The sequence below is a fragment of the Artibeus jamaicensis genome, unplaced genomic scaffold (genome assembly GCF_021234435.1).
Source record: "Artibeus jamaicensis isolate MK-2021 breed Jamaican fruit bat unplaced genomic scaffold, CSHL_Jam_final scaffold_916, whole genome shotgun sequence".
NCBI classification, from domain to species: Eukaryota; Metazoa; Chordata; class Mammalia; order Chiroptera; family Phyllostomidae; genus Artibeus; species Artibeus jamaicensis.
The window spans coordinates 35,147,952-35,166,634 of NW_026522059.1; the positions used below are offsets into that span (position 1 = coordinate 35,147,952).

General features: G+C 35.9%; 1 protein-coding gene across 4 annotated transcripts in view; it reads left to right on the forward strand.

Annotated features, from left to right (window-relative positions):
* EYA1 (EYA transcriptional coactivator and phosphatase 1) overlaps positions 1-18,683 on the forward strand; it is a 291,109-nt gene that overhangs the window by 126,875 nt on the left and 145,551 nt on the right. The window contains exons 1-3 of one of the 4 annotated variants that reach the window (XM_037140382.2): positions 9,431-9,720; positions 14,812-14,861; positions 16,365-16,492. The exons of 2 other annotated variants lie outside the window; for them this stretch is intronic. In XM_037140382.2, coding sequence (XP_036996277.1) covers positions 16,369-16,492 — 124 coding nt within the window. In that variant the 5' untranslated portion in view covers positions 9,431-9,720; positions 14,812-14,861; positions 16,365-16,368. Of the gene's footprint in view, positions 1-9,430; positions 9,721-14,811; positions 14,862-16,364; positions 16,493-18,683 lie in introns of those variants that run through there. One more of the 4 variants, XM_053660793.1, reaches the window with a different exon arrangement.

Here is an 18,683-nt window from a genome sequence, read left to right on the forward strand (position 1 = left end):
ATGTTTGTTGGTGTGGCTCTTTTCTAAAATCCATTTTATTGGATACTCATTGAGTTCTTTCAATCTGAAAACTCATGTCCTAGAGAATATTTTTAGAATTATTTACTTACATTTTACTCTTGATTTTCTCTGTTCTTTCCTTTCTGAAATTCCACTTATTTGATTTTGGACATGCATATTTTCTTATAGCTTTTGTTATCTTATCATAATTCTCTTCTATTTTCCATCTCTTTTGCTCTATTCTCTGGGAAACTTCCTCAGTTTTATTTTCCAAACTATATATATATATATATCCTACTTTTTATTTCTAAGGGCCCTGTTTGTTGTTAGATGTTCCTCTTTTTTAAAAAATCATTATTGTTATTTTCCAGTCTTGTGTTGTATGTGCACTATCTCATGTCCCTAGGGATAGTGAGAGTTTGTTTTTCTTTTTCTTGCTTTTGCCTGATTTCTGTTTCCTGCAAGTTGCTTTTCTTTGTTCATTGGGTTTCTACATGTCTTTGTAGAGGCCTTCCTAGGCACAAATAATCCTCAACCATTGATTCATATGTAAAAGTGAACACCTTAAAATTGACTAATGTTGTAAGGACTTCGAGACCATGGTTTTTACTGTAGGGCAAATAGTCAGGATCCTTTCCTTAAGAGACACCCAGGTGTAAGGATCTTGAATCTTTCTGCTTGGGCTGGTCACAGTTCTGAAAGAAGGCTCTTTGAGGATCTTGCCAGGATATCCTGGATCTAGCAGCTAGTATTCCTGGAATCCAATGGGGAAAAGATCTGGTGGAGGGGAGCAGAGGCAGTTGCCCCAGAATTCAGTGTGTCCCAGCATTAGGCACTCAGCAAACAGAATCCACCTGTTTTGAGTATGATACCCCCCCCCCTTCCTCAACACATTCTAGGGCTTCTCCTTCAGTTTACTTGTTTGACTATGTGGAGTGGTGAAGGGAACCTAACTGCTTCTTACACTGATCTGTACACCATGCTCTATAATTTTTTAGCCTTCCTTTCACTCCATTTTCCAGAAGTACCTGGTACCAACAATTCCTGAGAGGTGGGGGCTCTGCTGGTATCAATCAATCTGATCACTTTTTGGCTTTCCTTATTGCCATCTTTGGATTCCCTTTCTCAGATTTGCTAAACCTGTTACTAATGGTCTGGTTGTTTTTTCACTTCCCAAAGGTGTTACTGTTTTCTTATTCCCTGCCCTCTTTGGTTTTTAGGATTTATGCTTTCTAAAAACAATCCATTTACAGTCACTATAGAGGGATTTGTAGAGAAAGCAGAAATAAATGCATCTGTTCAGTAGGCCACTTTTAAATTAATTTACAATCTTGAATGCACACCTGGTGAATGGGAATTCTGTCTTGTTTCCCAATGTATCTTCTATACCCACAGTCCCCAGAACACACTAGCTGAATGATGACTGAGTAGCTCACTGACAGACCAACAAACTGGCTTGATTAGTTAGATTTCCCAATAGCCTAAAAGCTGCAAAGTTTGAAGTGACAGCATAGCTACCTACATCTACAATAAGACATCTCTGAAAGTCGAGATATATAGGGTTTCTGGAAAGGTCATTTTATTTTATTGTGCATCTTTTACAATTTTTATTAACTTTTAAAAATTTTTGGTTAAGAATTTAAAAGGGAAATATGAATTGCTATAACAGAGCACTTAGGAGGAATATGATGGGAATAACTAAAACCCAGTACATGACAGCATTTCCCTTTCTTCCTTTTTATTTACTGAGAATTAACTTTTTATTCTCTTTTTCTGTTTCACTCAAGCACATACGTGATGTGAATGCAGTGACTTCGGATCTCTTCTAATTTCTTAATTTCCTTAGGGTTTGGTTATTCCCTGTTGTCAGGACTGCAAATTCCCAGCAGGGTTTCAATGACTCCATTTGTTCCATAAAATTATTTCAATGTTTTAAATGTGAGAATGAAATGAACTCCCCTCCGTTGATAACCCTCTGGTCAGTCCAACTTTAGAGTTCCCAGTGTGGGGCAAATATAACATTGTGTATGGAAAATAATGGAAAACATACAAATAAAGGAAATTTAGGGAAGTCATTTTTCTTTCTCAGACCAGAGTCATATTCCATTAAGTATGCAGATGCATGAATATTAGTTAATTTATAGGACATTTATTGAGCACCTATTATATGTACCACGCTGGGCTAAAACTGGAAACTTTCCATGCCCTGTCTGAACACTCATTCTATACTCACTGAATTAAACTGATTTGAAATTCAGGTTTCTGTTGCTGTTTTACCAACCAGGAAAGCTTTACCATAGCTGTGGACATATTTATCCCGTGTTTTGGGAAGGTGTGTCACCTTCTTGCACCCATTGAGTAGTTAGCCTGTTTATGGGTTATTAACTGAGAGTACTGTCTGCATAATATTATAACTACAGACACAGAGTAAACCCATGCTGAGGCTAGAATTAGAACTCATTGGTCTTAAAGGTCTAGTGAGTAGCACCCTTGACTACAGATAGGGTTTAATAATTCTACACATTTAAGGAAAAAGACAGCAAAACTTTGAACACTGCTAGAAATAAAATCCAAAAGTATAGAAAATGATATAAAAAGTTGGGAGAAGGAATTCAGGGTTATCATATGCTTATTCATGAAGGTCTTAATGTGAAACATCTCATTGAAAGTATCTTTTTTTCAAATATAAGTCATTCATTGGTTAATAATAGGCACAATTTTGAAAAATTGTAAATACAGAGCTCAGAGACGTGGGTTCTTTTCTTAAACAGTCTTCAATAATCATGATTTATTTATCATGAGTTAGGTCTTTTTTTTCATTTTTAAGTTTGTCAAGTACAATGCCTCTCAAAAAAGATGGTTATGCTTGTAATGGTACTGGAAACTTAGAACATCTGCATATCTAAAAACTTTATGTTTTTCCTTTAGAATGTCACATGTTCATTTAAAAAGGCCTGGGACCCTGGAGCTGGTTTTCTGATTGTTGCCTTGAATAACTTCTTTCTTTTTTTCCACTTTGTTTTTGTCCTGTCACTCCTTCACCTCCTCCTTACCCCCACACTCACCCTGCTGGTCAGGAAGACTGTCCTCTCGGGCAAGGACAAGAAGAAGAGGCAACAGCTCTCCCAGGAGGCAGAGTTAATGGGGGCTCTGGGAATCTTTCAGCGGGGCTTGTCAGTGATGACCGAGCCGTAGAGGTCCCCTCCACAGGCTCTCTGACCTCTTGGTAAACTATTTGTTTTTCCTCATATTGATTTAAAAAAGAAGAAGCCACCAGCCTCTAACTTCCCATCAACTGGCATGTTGTTTTTTAGAAAATTATACACATTAAAATCTGCTAATTCAGAAAACCCATGATCCTTGACTTTGTTTTACTATGCCACTAAGGTAAACTAGATTATTGATGATGTTAAAATAGAATCCCTAAAAGAAGCAATGGATGCTTCCAGATTTCCATTTTTTGAAAGCACACAAACCACAGATGAAAAAAATTAGCCTAATACTCCAAATAATAAACCATCTGAAATAAGAATTCTATTGAGAACCTGAAGACTAAAACGATTTTTACCTTTATTCACATTTTGACCATAAAAGGGGGCCTCTCTTTTAGTATTTGAACAAACTGAAGCTATTGTTTTTCTTAGCATGAAATGCAGGGTCTATTTTTTTTTTTACTCCATAACTTTCTTAAGTAAAATACAATGACCCAAGGCAACTTGATCTCTTGAAAGTATGAATCCTTACAGTAGAGAGAAATCTCCAGGTTGTATACCTATTGACATTGCTTAATAAAAACATCTAGAATAATGGTGCTTCTGGTTGTGTTTCCAATAGCAATGTGATTGCAGCGCACTGTGGATTAAGTTACCGAGCCTTTGAATTCTGACCTTCTGTCTAAAACAGCTTTAGAGGTTACTTTTTTTTCCAGTTGGGAGACTGGAGGGGGGAAAAGTTAATGCTGCTTGAAGCAAGAAAAAAATCTATAGGTTATTAGGGTTTTGTTTTTATTTTTCCCATTCTTGGCATTTCCTCTGTAACAATAATAGAGCTTCTGGATTCAGAATACTTAAACTGTACCTCCAAATGCATAAGGGGACTTGGAGGGCATTTTCGATGTAATGATTTTCTCAGTGAACAAATCACGTGTTTATGATGTAATAGCTGTTAAGATCAAAGCATATCACACCGAGTAACTGAAATTAGGGAATATGAAAGGGAAGAAATGGACAGGACTGTGAAATGAGTTGTGCATATAATTGCTTGTTGTGAACTCAGACCCTTAGCTTCTCCTTTTTATTAATAAAGAAAAAATTTGGGGCTCTTTATAATCCCTACTTTAGGAAGATAGTTCGCCTTTTGGAATAAATAATGAGAAAAATATATATCACCTAATTTGATCATTTCAGGTTTAAGGATTCATCACAGTTTTTCCCTGTTGACAATTTAATGTACATTTACTTTTGAATCTGCTAACTTGCAAATGTGTTTGTGAATAATCATTGTATAGTGATAATGTATCTTCCATATTAAATATATCATATATATATCTCACATTTCTGGGTTCATTAACTTTATGGGGTATCACTTGCTCCAAAATGATGATGCAACCTGGACACTCCAGTGCCCAAATGCTCCATCTGTCATTGGATGGTAACTTGGATGGTGCTGGAGAAATGCCACTCACTCCAGAACAAATAATGGGGGGGAGACATTTTTTTTAAAGCAGAATTAAGAGATCAACTGTGACATTATTTGTTAAAATAGAAGAAGACTGCATATAAAATGCCTAGCACAGTGCCTGATACATAGTACACACTCAATAAATGCTAATTCCCTTCCGAGACATTCACTATCTCTGACAAATCTAAAAACTGTGAACTCAGCTGTCATGAAACCTGGAGAACACAAAGCAAATTTCCAGATCCTCTTACATGTACTGGGAGGTGCTGACAAGGTTGGTTTTGCCCACAGCTTACAGGAAAAAAAAGGGCTGATGAGGAGACAACCTGGGTTTCCTAGGTTGCTCCATGTCAACAGAAATCCATCTTACAGTGCGAAAAAGCAAAACAGCATATTGCTGAGATTAAGCATATGCTTCCAAGACTAATTATTTTCATATTTTTGGCAGAAGGTAGAAAAGTAACTCTGTTTGCCATTTTGGAAATTCATTTGATTTTAAAATAGAAAACTTGGTATGTCATATTTTCTTAAAGTATGCTTACCATCCCATTCTCTTCTCTGAAAAATCTACTGCTGCTCAAACTGTCACTATTTCAAGAAGTGCTGCTCCAAGTTTCTATTAAGAATAGTAATTTAAAAAACCCATCCTATAGACAGTCATTACTGCATATGATAACAAATGTTTCACCCTACATAAATAAATGGTCATTATTTATACATAATAACCAGTGTGCTTATTAAGGAGACAGGAAATAGATCATATTTCCATACTGTATTGGTATAAAGACTATAATATTTATTAAAGTAATTCTCCATGATACAGTGAATAGTTCATAATTGCCTCCTTAAATTTACTGTTAAAAGCTACTCATGTTGGAGTTTCAATGGAAAACATTTAGTAAAATACTGGTAGACATTTAGTTTGGTGGACTTCATATCATTCTTAAAATAAATAGAGGATGTTTTAGTTGGTTGCATTTCAGCAAAAGGCTTCTGGGAGTAAGACCCTCTTTGTAGATCTCGTGCCAGTGAAAAAGTAGGTCTTGGAAATGACTGCTCGAAATGCCAGCAAGGGTCGTAATGTCAGCTATCCGGACCCTGCTCCAGGGTTCCGCAAAACAGCCCAAAGTGTAGTGGTATGGCCAGGAACCACAAGAGAAGAGAGCTGTCTGGAAGCAGAGGACTAGAAGCACAGCCTTCTGGAATGCTCTATTTGACATTCCACCTCGAGCAGTTTGAATGGCAAAAAAAATGAATGCTTGCATATACCATTAATTTTAATAACGTAGAAGAAATATTAACTAGGATTTTGCTTTTGAAGAAAAAACATTCCTCTTAAAGTGCTAATTATAGTTTCCAACTTATCCCAATGCTCTCAAGACATAATCTTATAAGAGTGGTAGAAACAGAGATAAGAAATGACTTACATCGGACCAGGTAATAGTATGCATGCTTAATTCAAAAATTATTAAAAGGTAAACACAAATAGAAGAAAAACGACTTCTAAGAACATCTTTTATTGGAAACTTCACAGCTACTAAAGAATTTGATCAATTGCCCCTGGAATAGAAAAGGGAAAAAGGGACATTTCTGTTTTATCCTCTATTTTCTCAGTGTTAGTTATACAAAATTTGATCAATCAACTGCTTCTTCACGTTGTTTTAGAAAACTTCCAAGTTACCTTTTTGGTTGTTCTGAATCCTTTGTATCTGCTCTTGCATTTTTTTAAAAATCAGAGACATGTGTTTATTTTTGTAATCATGTCTTTATTTAAAATTCTGTGTTAATCGGAAAGCACTAACAATTTCTATCAAAACTGTAGACTTCCATATAATCAGGTAGGTATCTAGGCAACAGCTTGCTCTGTAAGATAAAGCCTATTTGGAGACACAAAGACATTGTCTCTTTGAGACTATTTAAGCATTTTGTTACAACTATTTCACGTGTTTTCCTTTCCCAGGTAAATATATATAGGTGTGCATGTGTACACACATACACACATATATAATTATAGAGGTATACAATTTTATTTTAGTAAAGAAAAAGCATATGGGGAAATTTTTACTTCTATTCATATGTTTATGTGTTGAAATTTTTGCAGGGAATATCAAATAGTAATGTTTTTTACCATTACCTGTCTTTACTAATGGCAAAATTTTGGCAAATTTTTCTAATTTCTGTTGTGATATATATGATTTTATTTAGGGAACAACTTGGTCTTTAAAATTTATGGTTAAGTATGTAATTATAGTTGGTAAAAATTTAGAAATAGAAAGTTAACAGTGCATCACAAGTTGGGTCTTATTAGTAGTGGCTCACATTTGGCTATTTACCAGAGAATATCTGAGGTGTAAGTTGTATGGTTATTATTACATATCTAATATCCAAAGTAGTAACCAATTGATGGGTGGGCATGTGATTGTTTTTAACTAATTCTGATTTAGGGAAGGAAATCACTTAAAAGTACTATCTATGCACATGGACATTTCTTTAGCCAATGACTAAGCTCTTTGCTACATAATTTTGACGTGTGATCTACATCATGTCAATTAGTGGTCACATTACATTCCTGCTTTCAAAAATTCCTTCATAACTGCATGCATCATTTCTTTAATGGTATCTTCTGTTATACCAATAAAATAATTGAATTTCAATATAAACACTAAGGTAATAAATTTGATTACAATGTAGGCAATTATATACAAAAGTCGGATACATTACATAATATCTCCACGGTCTCACTTCATGTAATTAGTGCCTTTTGGATTTCCCAATACAGTCTTTCATGGATCAGAAAGGTGATAGTTTACCCTTTTATATCAAAAATCAATCTTAAATTATGGGAAGCCTGGGTATAATAGCTCACTGTAGAGTTTCATACACAGTTCAATTTTTCAACCAGAACCTCAAATTTTATATTTTATGGAACTTAGAAATAAATATGATGGCAAAAGCAGTCATTGTTTGATATCATAGAGGGAATTAATGTAACATTGCATTTTACTCACAGCACTAAAAACCTCCTTCTATGCTGTATTTTATTTTCTGCATATATACTTTAGTATATTGCCTTGCCGATACTTCTGGCCCGAGAAAGTGCTGCAGTCGTAACGTCACCCTATTTCTGCTGCGTATAGGAACAGATCCAATAACAATCAACTGATTTTTGACCTGACCTCCCAAATATGGTAGATGACTAGCCCATGACGCCTTGCCACTGCCATACACATGAAATCCTAGGTGAGTTCGCAGTTTAAACTGTCTCTTAGGTTGAACAAACGTTCTTTTCTGAGGAATTCAGATTGGCATCCTTTCAGGGGGAAAGGGGAAGTCCATATTGAATTTTGATCATTAGAAGCCTTTTGTTTTGTTTGCATCAGAATGGTGCTTTCATTTACAAATTAGCAAAGGAAAGGTAAGACTGTCTATCTGCTTTATTAGTTTATGATCTGAAAATGTATTATAAAGCCATTAAAGAAGTTATTGTGATTTTTAAATTTTTTTTCATATCAAGACGAGAGCCTTAAAAAAAGATGCTTTTTATTACTAATAAAGAGAGCAAGTACATAGAATAGGATTATTGATAATGACAAACCAATTTTAAGGAAAATCCAGTGGGTATAAAGATTTTGTTTTAGAGCACAAAATTGGTTTTGATGGGTGAATAGTATCGAAAATAAACATTGGTATTTGAACTGTGGCATAGGGCTGGCAAATAAAAATACATCACATAAGTGATGCCTCTGATAAATACTTGAGATCAATAAAATGGTGGCAATTAATCTAACAAATGAAGTAGTTTATTTACCTAACACATGATAGTAACTGTGTTAAACTGGAGGTCTCATTTAGTCATAATCTGAATAGCTCAACTTTCTAGGTATTGTAGATTTTCAGCATAGATTGACTTTAGTTAGATTTTTTTAAAGAACCAGACTGTAAAGAAAGAGTTCTAGATAAGATCATTCTTTTCCCCCAAATTAAAAATATTAACACTGCAATATTATACGGTTCATATCCACAAACGTTGTTCAGGTAAAACTTGTCATTCTAGAAACCTCTGCAGAATCATCGTCCAGGCTTCCATTGTTAAACTGGTAATAGCTTACACGTTTGCTTTTTTCTCCTCTCTTTACGTACTTAACGTGGAAATGGCCATTCTATTTTTCTTTTCAAATTTTCCCCAGACCTGTCAGTTGTTACATTCGGAAAACAATATTTGAAAAGCATCGCTCCCCCAAGTTTCAGGCCTGAAAAAAAGTTTTGGAGAAGTATAAAAGATAACGCGTAACTACTCCCTAAAGCTTGTAATTGGTAGCTGCTGTAGCCAGAGATGTGTTGACAGTGTCTCCGAGAAGTTCTCACACAGCTGTTTATTCTGATAGCATGGGGCGCGTTCATTTATATAATAATTTTTTTTTTTTTTTAAGCAGCAAGGTTGAGTCAGACCAACAGTGCTCCTTTCAATTGTTGCATTTAAACCAATAAGGTTAGGACAAGAGAATAGCTGTGGTTTGCGTTGCAAAAACAACAACAAAAAAGCCCCGAGGCTGCACGGGCAGACCTACAAGGCTGCGCAAACAAACCGGGGATGAGATTCTGCTGTTTCTTTGTCTGGGGCGCTCAGATGCTATCAGCTGCTGCTGTTTGCTGGGAGCACAGGGCTCAAGGCGGTCTCTAAACAGCACGGTGGGAGCTGATGGCTCCGAGTTTGGGGCGAGGTAGAAACTCTCCCGTGCCACTTCCGACTGTAAGCCTTCCTGTTACCGGCCACTGTGGCGGTTTTCTTTCTGGGGACCGCGTTTTCGCTCAGTCGCTCCGCAGCCCGAGCCTGCAGCAGCGGCCAGGCGGCTGTCCCCGCGGCCGGGCTCTGCCCTCCAGACGCGCTCCGCTTCCAGAAGCGCCCAGCTCTTCCGAGAGCTCCTAAAAGCCCTCCCGCGTCCTTGTCCAGGAGCAAAACTATGTCAGGAATGGAGGTTTGCTAAACCAGAAAATTCGAAGGAGCGCATTAAACTGGCGGATGCAGCAGATGTAAGCGCTGTAAGTACAAGCTGACTGTTTGAAAAATTGTAGTGACTGACAACAGCTGTCCTGTGGGCAAAGCTCAAGATAACAGGAGCGCTTTTAGTATTGTTTTGGTTTCTTTTAAAATGAAAACATTAGGGCACGGGGAAGATTATGACACTTTGTACCTAGTACTTGATGAGCCACAGGGTTCCATCACAAATGTACAATTCTTAACACTCAAATTATCTGAGCGATTAGAATCATTAACAGAGAATTACAAATTAATTGTTAACAATTACTTTGGTTGCGATCTGTACCAATAAATATAATGCACAGCTGTATTGTCGTAGGCAGATTACTTCATATCTCTTTAATGAATTGCTGCACAAACCTCAACTATTATTTTGTGATATTGAATAAAGTGATATGTATGTCTCTATAGAGATATTATAGACGACACATCTAGCCATTGCAAGAGACAACTTTTCCTACACACTTTAGATTGATATGAGAAAATGAGGGAGAAATTAACATTTTCCAAGGACAAGAATAGATACCACTTTTTAAAGAAGGGAATCCTTTTACTTCCATAAACAAATTTCCCAAACATTATATTAAACAGGCTCATCTTCAAAAGATGAACATAATAAATAAACATTTGCCAAATTAACAGGTTTCACTTATTGACACTTTATGTGACTTGAATGGACCTTAAAATTTAAAAACAAGATTCTTAAATTTTTGAATTTCCATTTAAAATCCTTGCCGTTCAGAATCAGTGTGTGAATTGCTAATGACCTATGGATATATATGTCTGGGGAGGAGTTTTTGAACACATGTAAGCATAGCATTTGCAAGAATTCAATCAATTCAGAGCCATCATTGACTTTAGACAAGCATTTTTTATGTATCATTTCTTACAATGCCAAGGGGTATAAAAAGTTGGTAGTTAAGCACATAGTATATAGTTGTATAGGTTTGGAATTGTTTTTTTAAATGTGTTTTTCAGATTAGTTTTTATTTCAGGATTATATGAGTGTTTTAGCCCACCCTTTGGATTTGAGGACATGCGTACATGCATAGTCATGCTTTTTTGGCATTATCAAATATTTGACTTTCTCGCCGCTTAAGTTCTCCTAAGGCCCAAAGTGTTCAGTAAGTGAACAAGCAGCAATGGAGTTTCAGCCCTGAAAATTCTTCACGGTGACAGACAGAGAAGCCTAACTGAGCCACTGTTCAGTCTGAGAGAGCCAAAGGCAAGCCAACTTCTGTATGAGTTTCGTAGACATGATAAATGATTTTCTCAAAAGAAAATTTCCATTTAAATGCGATCATTTATTTTATAAGAATACATTGGAATAAGTGCTATTGAACTAACACTTGCAGCGGGAATAAAACCACTTCCATTTAATCAGATATAAAAAATTATTTGGCATTTTAAATATGTGCTAATTTTGAAAACAATTCTTTAGAGCTATATAGGTAGAACCAATGTCATGTAAATACTCGTTTTTGTTTTCAAGGGAACTGTATTTCATCTTTAAACGAGATACTTCAAAAAGCAGCACAGTGTATTACATTAAAATCAGTAATAGCATTAAAGCAGTCATTTTGTGGAGCCTTTGATAAAGAAGGAAATGTTAACATTTGAAAGGCATCCATTCACCTCTTGGCAGAAGTTTATTTCAGTTTTAGGTTCAGGTTTTTATCAGAGCATTACATATTGATTGAGGAGAATTTTAGCAAGAATATATTCTGATTAACAAGCAAATTTATACCTAAGGCACAATTTTTTTCTATCAAATACATTCTGATTAGAAAATTGCCATTGTCTTTCAAATTTAGGGGCACTCAGGTTGATCTGCGGCTGGGCAAATCTAGCTCGCCTGCCAACTCTATTTATTTAGATAAGTTCAGTACTTTCACTTTGAAATTTTTTTTTAGTTTGAAAAAAGAAAGTTTAAAATTATAGTCATTTTATAAAAATTGCTTTTAGCAAGCAGAAAAACCTGTGGAAAACCCATAATTTAGACAAGTACCTACATTTTATTTGCTCTGTGCTGCTGAGATTTAGAATCCCTTTCCATTTACAGTTTACTTTTCACAGAACATTATTAACTTTTTGGCTTCATACATGATCTTCTGTCAGATGCTTTTGATTTGTAATTTAGCAAAGTATAATAAACAGTGCAAAAGTCATGAATTTTGCTCTGCATCCTGAGCTCTGTGGTAGGGAAAATGTGATAAAATGTGTACCTTAAGTCTTGTTTGATGATCTCTCAAAGCAAGTTTGCCTTCTGGAAATAATTTCTGGGGTTGAAGAGCATGGTATTAACAGATTTAATGTGGCTATTCAATGGATTGGCGAAGTACTATGTGAGGTTTAACAAAATGAGAGAGACAAATTGAACATCAACAAAAGTTACATCTGTGAAGAATTATAAATTTAATTAGAAAAAAGGCAAACTTAAAAGACCTCATTAACTAATCAGAAGTCAGAGTTACTAGTTTAGGAGCTTGAATTTACATTCTAAGAAGTTGTGCTATCTTTTTTCTCTTTGTATTTTCAGTAGCAGTATGCTACTCTGAGCATTCCATACAAAGAGTTTTAAAAAGCCTTAAAGTGAAATGACTTCATTGTAATATCAGAGGAACATTTATACTGTTATGGGAAATATTTTTTGCACTCATAGATAAGAGATATTAAGTTTATGGATGTAAAGCAGAAAATGTGAGCTTACTTATGCCTAACAGCGTTTTTCTGAAAACCATGAAATAATTTTTGTTCTCCTTTGGATGTAAATATGCCTAATTATTTCTGAAACACATTAGGGTTTTAAACCTTAGAAACACAGACACTTCCAGAGCTATTGCCATACATAAGAGAAAATCACCACCCATCACAAATAGGTGTTCTTTTGAGATAAGTCATTATAGGAGAGTATGTCTCCTTACTCCACTGTAATCTTGTACTACACGTAAAAAACTAAAAGCATGTGAAGTGTAGCATTTTGTAAACTGTAACTAATTTTGTTCACATCTGTGTCTAATTGTTGTCTGCATTCGCATTCTTGAGAGTAGATTTATTTTTCCTGGACCGCGATGTGGATTCAGCTGACCAGCCTAAGTGAGGATTAGTTGTTTTAAAGTTATTTTGATTAAAGAGTCATTTTTAAATACAGTAACACACAACACATGGTTTAAATAATCCTTGAGACACAAAAGAACATATCTGAAGTATACTTAATGAAACAAAAATCATGGATGTGAACTTGCGAAAACTGTAAAGTAGAAGAAGTAAGTGGGGACTGAGTCAAGTCAGCAAAAAAGAATTATGTTGTGAAAGTGCATTTTTCTCAGCGAGAAAAATGTGTCAGAATAATCTTTATTTTGAAGTTTTTAATTAACACTTTGACTTTGAAATTTAAATATAAGAGATTAAACCTCAAATACAATCAAAATTTTCAAAGTATACAATGAACTAAAATGACATTTCCAGGATTATACTATCTAGCTAATGTTAAAGTAGGAATGTATTTTAACACTTTTAACATGAAACAGAAACTATGTTTTACATACTCTTTCACATAATTAAGCCAAGAGAGTTCTTAAAACTAAGTTAGTTCTCACCTATAATTTATTCCAGGTGTATAAAAGTGAAAAAAGGGGTGGGGGGAAGAAATTTATCGTTGAGGTCTATTGCTGGGGTTTCTAAGGAAGAACATTTCATCCTGTGTGAGAACATTAATTTTAACAAAAAATTGCAGAAGGCTGTTATCACAAAAAGACGTATATAGGCATTAAAATTAGATTTCCACTTACTGCTTAGGCATCTCTTAAAAATAATTTTTCATCCTGCACATATTATAGAGAAGCATATCTAGAAATTGCACATTACATTATACCAAGACATTTAGATTTTAATGACACTCCATTCTTGCCCAAAAGGTAGTATTAATTTCATAAATCATAATTTAAAAAGAGGAAGACTCAGTAGTAGGTATTTGGCTGGATAACTTTAATGCCATGTGAGATGCTCCGGCTCTCAACTGTTCTGCACCCCTAATTGATGTCAGTTCAGGTTGAATGACAATGCACATCAAAGATTTGGAATTCTAAGTCATTTTGAATGTTACCCAGAATGCTCTTTACTGCTGGGGCATCAGCCTGAAGCCAGCAGCCCACCTTCACCTGAGCTTATCACCTGTTGGCAGTTGGCGCTGCCTCTGGAGGATATTAGGCAGGGACTACCAAAGACTGCACACCTGTTAAATTAGTTCAGTGAAGTCCCAAAATACAGATTCTTCTAGAGACAAGTGACACTGACTTGCTGGCTACCTGGGACACTGAATTGATTATTATATTATCCGTTGTCTTCTCTGGTTTAAAAGATGGAAAAATGAACCAAAGCAAAGTGCTTTTCCTATTTTACCAGGCAATGAGGAATAAGCTTACATTGCATTTGAAATCAGCATGGGCAAATGAGCACCTTGCTCCATGGTGGGACTTGGAGCATGAAAACGTGCCTTTGCCATTTGTAGTCGGTCCAGCATGGCCTGGCAGTTGCCCAGAAGCTCTTTCAGTGAATGTGAAATGACAACCAGTCAATATAGGAGAAAACTCTGGTGATAAGGATAAGAAACTGTTGGGAGTCAAAGGGGTGGGCGGGAACTCCGTTTCAGCTGGTGATAGGAGCAGATGAAAGATCTTCTGAGGATGCTGGAGGATGATGGCCTGAACGTCTGCTGTGAAACACACTCATTTTGCTAATAGAGATTTTTTTCCAAGCACCTTTTCCAAGCTGCCTGGGCAAAGCTGCTTTGCATGTTGATTGGGGGAGGGGTAATCCCGTTTGCAGCTGTCATAGGCCAGTGATGAATCACTATCCAGTCATTTGGCCGCCTTCCCCCCTGACCAGGGGAGGAGGAGGGTTAGACCTGCAGGAGGAAACAACAGTAGAGACCTCAACTTAAAGACAATATGCCTTTCACTGCTGCAGCATCCTCCTTTTTCTCTTTTGGTTAAAAGGGAGCATTGTGGTTCTCAGCCATGTGCTCTGTGTAATTAAGAGCTGACACCGAAGCAGAGTAACAACAGCTTCTAATTTTTTACCCCTGATCACAGGTGCAAACACCTCAAACCTGTTCAGATGTTGCTGTTTCCTCAAGTTGCAGGTAAGGATATTATTGATATTCGACATTTTGGGAGATTACCTCTCTATGACCCATATCTATTTTTGTCTAGTATTTCTTAATTATTGCTATTAATAGCAACAGCCTGGGTTGGAAATTACTTAGCAATTTGTGTGTGTGTGTGTGTGTGTGTGTGTGTGTGTGAGCGCATGCTTGTAAAACATTTTAAGTATGTAGAAAGGGAATGGGAGCCTGGGTTTGAAAATGAGGATGGGCTATAGTTTCCGGAGTTAGGGAAACTGTGAATGTAAAGGGAATCAGGGAGGAGAATTGGGTTTTAAGCCATTTCTAGTTTGAATTCAGAAGATTTGAGAAGTAAAAACTCACTCTAGGAGGAAAATGGTTCAGGTTAAACTATTTTAAATCAGTTTAAGTGCGACCTCCAAATTAGAATGACTAACATATTGTTGCCCTGGTGAGGGCGAGAAGCAAACTGTCTCAGCTTCATAGATACAAATTATACACACCCCCAACCCATACATTTAAAATAAAGTGAATGGGTCTTAGCTTTCTAAAAACTTAAAAAAAAAAAACCCCAAACCACAGTATCTAGGTGTGTTTTTAGTTGCTTTAAATAAATCCTCCCCCCTCTCCTTTAATGTATGTACACACACGCATAGTTGTGCAATTGCGAACATGAGTAGGGGCTTCTGTACCTTTCATAGAATAAGTTGACTGCTGAGTCTAAGGGCTTTCAGTGGAGGCGTAACTGTCTTTATATGGGAAACCAGCGCAATGCGAGCCCCGGGGTAGAAGTGCTATTTCCCTGAGTGACAGTTGAGGTATTCCGGGTGCTGAGGCTCACGGGGTTGCCTGTACCTCGGCCTCATCCCTTTTCAATTGGGCACGCTGTATGTAATCCACAAAGCAAACAAGTGAGTCGACATCATAATGTTTTAATGCTGCATTTGTTTCAAGGGAAACAGAGGAACAATTAAGCAGTTTGCCAGAGTAAACACATGCATTCAGAACTATCTCATTCCCTGTCACTAGACTATAGGCTTCGAGTGTTTTATTTGGTTTGGAGGCCCATTAAATTACAACTGGGTGGTAAATTATAGGGAAGTGCTTAGTGCAATTTATTAGATGAAACAGATTCCACTAAAGAGTGATTTTATTTCTATTATACCTATTTATACCTTTGTGTTTCCTATGACTGCATTTTTTTGAAAATTAAAATAGATGTAATTGTCTCATTAGATCTTGTGACTTGATGAACTATATAAGAGAAAAAATAGATTTTAAAGCTCCATGTGAATGTTTGGCTGGGTAGTTAAGGCAAGTGACTGTCACCTTTCATGACTACATATTATGAAAGGATGACTGAAGGTAAAACGTAAGATGAACTCTTTTTAGTCTAAGAAAATAGATACAATGAAACTTCTGTGCGAATGTGTTTCAAAGAAGGTGTCAAGTCGTTAGCGCATTACACGGTGGCGTCATGAACTTGGTGCATGTGTCCAACGGAAGGCTTCTTGTCTTTAGGTCTATGGAAATGCAGGATCTAACCAGCCCGCATAGCCGTCTGAGTGGTAGTAGTGAATCCCCCAGTGGCCCCAAACTCGATAACTCTCATATAAATAGTAATTCCATGACTCCCAATGGCACCGAAGGTGAGTGTCTGCCTTCTCACTGTTTACTTTGCACCTTGCTTCTTCATCACTGTGTGCTTTGTTATTAGGTGGTTATGAATTTGATTGTCAAATTCACAAAACTACTGTTCTATTTCCCCTTTGGGTAATTTGACTCAGGAATCAGTACTTATCATCATTAGTTAGGAGCTGCATGTCATTAGTTCATTATAACATTACATAGCCTGGTTTTATTTTGCATAGATGCATATGTATGCATATTATACATACGGTGTATGCATAACATTTTTAACCTTTCTGTTTTATCTCCTGTTCTCCATAGCACACTATCAGTTTGCATTGTTTTACTTTATGAGTAATGAAAATTTGGAATTATTTCCCTTACTTTACTTTTCTTTTTGTCACTAAATACAACCATTGCATGTGTTTAAATATAACATTGGACTGAATTGTTTCTAAATGTTAATAAAATAATTTGTGAGTCTAGTGTTTTGGGGGCTTTGGCCATTAAGTTATAAATAAGCAGAAAAAATAAATTTGTTTATAAATATATATACCCTCATTTGGATGATGCACAAAATTTGCTTTATTAAAGGTTAGTGTGCTTTAAACAGTACCATTATGATTATTTTTGTGTAATTAATACATGAATATTATTATATATGTATGTTATATAAATTAAAATACTTTAATTAATCCACATATACCTAACTCTAAGCATGTAAGTAAGACTATATATGTATTGTAAGCTGTTATTCATGTTTAGGTAGTGTATCTATTTTTAAAACTTTAGCATGTGGGACACTGTTATATGTTACATTGTATTTATTTCTACCTTTGCCTATTGAAAAATTACTTCCCCACAGATGATATTTTTGCTTTCTTGTTTCTATTAAACCTCTGGACCTTGATGAACTTAGCATAAATTTCACTAGAAGTTCAATAAATTATTCATGTTAGAATTTCATCCATAAACAAAACCCTTAACCATCATTTTCCAATCACCATGGTGATCTTTTATCACAGTTCTTAAAAATAAACAAAGCTAAGTGCCATAAAATTGTTTGATGCAGTATTCCAATATGTAATAGTGAAGGCTTTTGCAACTAGTAATGTTATGAAATTGACAATAATAGAACAATGTAAAATCAGTTGTTTTTCGTGTGAGACATCTTAATTTTTATACCAACAATGATGTTTTTAATGTGTCAATACAGGAATGAGCAAAAGTAGGTTTATAGTTGTTTGTATGGAAAATAATAAATAATGATACAAGAATAAACTCTTTTTCTTGTACTTATAACTGTAAACCTACTTTTGCCCATCCTTGTAGCCTGTATTTTCTAAGTAAATAATTTTATTACCAGTGTTTATGAAAGATGGCCACTGTCAAAAGTAAAAATTCTGCTGATCTTAAAAAAAAATCTCTGAATAAGGTGACTTTTCATCTGAAACTCTGTTCTTCCCGTTTCAATAGGTGATCGAAAAGAAATGTAAATTATTTGAAGGAAAATAGTCTAGAGTTTAAGTAGATTTTATAGAGCCAATGAAAAAGCAAGCAGTCCTCTTCCTCGCATTTGGAATTCAGGTTCAGGTGGCAGGGCGGCTCGTGCCGGCACAGACTGGGGTGTGCGCAGTCTCTCAGGGGCCCCTAGGCAGCTGGCCACTGGCGGGCGCCAGAGGGGGGTGGACAGGTAACAGTTGTCCTTGTCACTGGGAAGTTCCAGTAAGATAATCACTTAAGTAACTTAAATGTAAAGAAGACCAAATATGTTAAATTATTTTGCTTAATAGAATTATACCAACATATTGGCAGGATTAATTTTGAAATCATAGTTCATTTTCTCATAGATGAAGAAATGAAGTCAGGGGAAGAGGTTTCATTTTGTCAGCATTTACTTGTAGATTGTCTCCAACAGAATAGGAAGCACACAGGACTGACAGTGAGTGTGTATTGGGGACTTACCCCTTGGATGGCTTTGTGTGAGTGATGTGTGGCTTGTTTCTAAGGCTGCGTGGAATGGTGATACACTTCTGAGTATTTATATTTAATAGCTGATATCATATTTCTATTCAGGAGTATATTTTTGCACAACTAAGATAAGTTCCAAATAATAAAAATATATTAAATAATTGTGTAATGTGCTGAGCCATTAATTTTGGAAATACTGAGAAATTATTCCTTATCCTAAAAAAAATCTTCATTATCCTA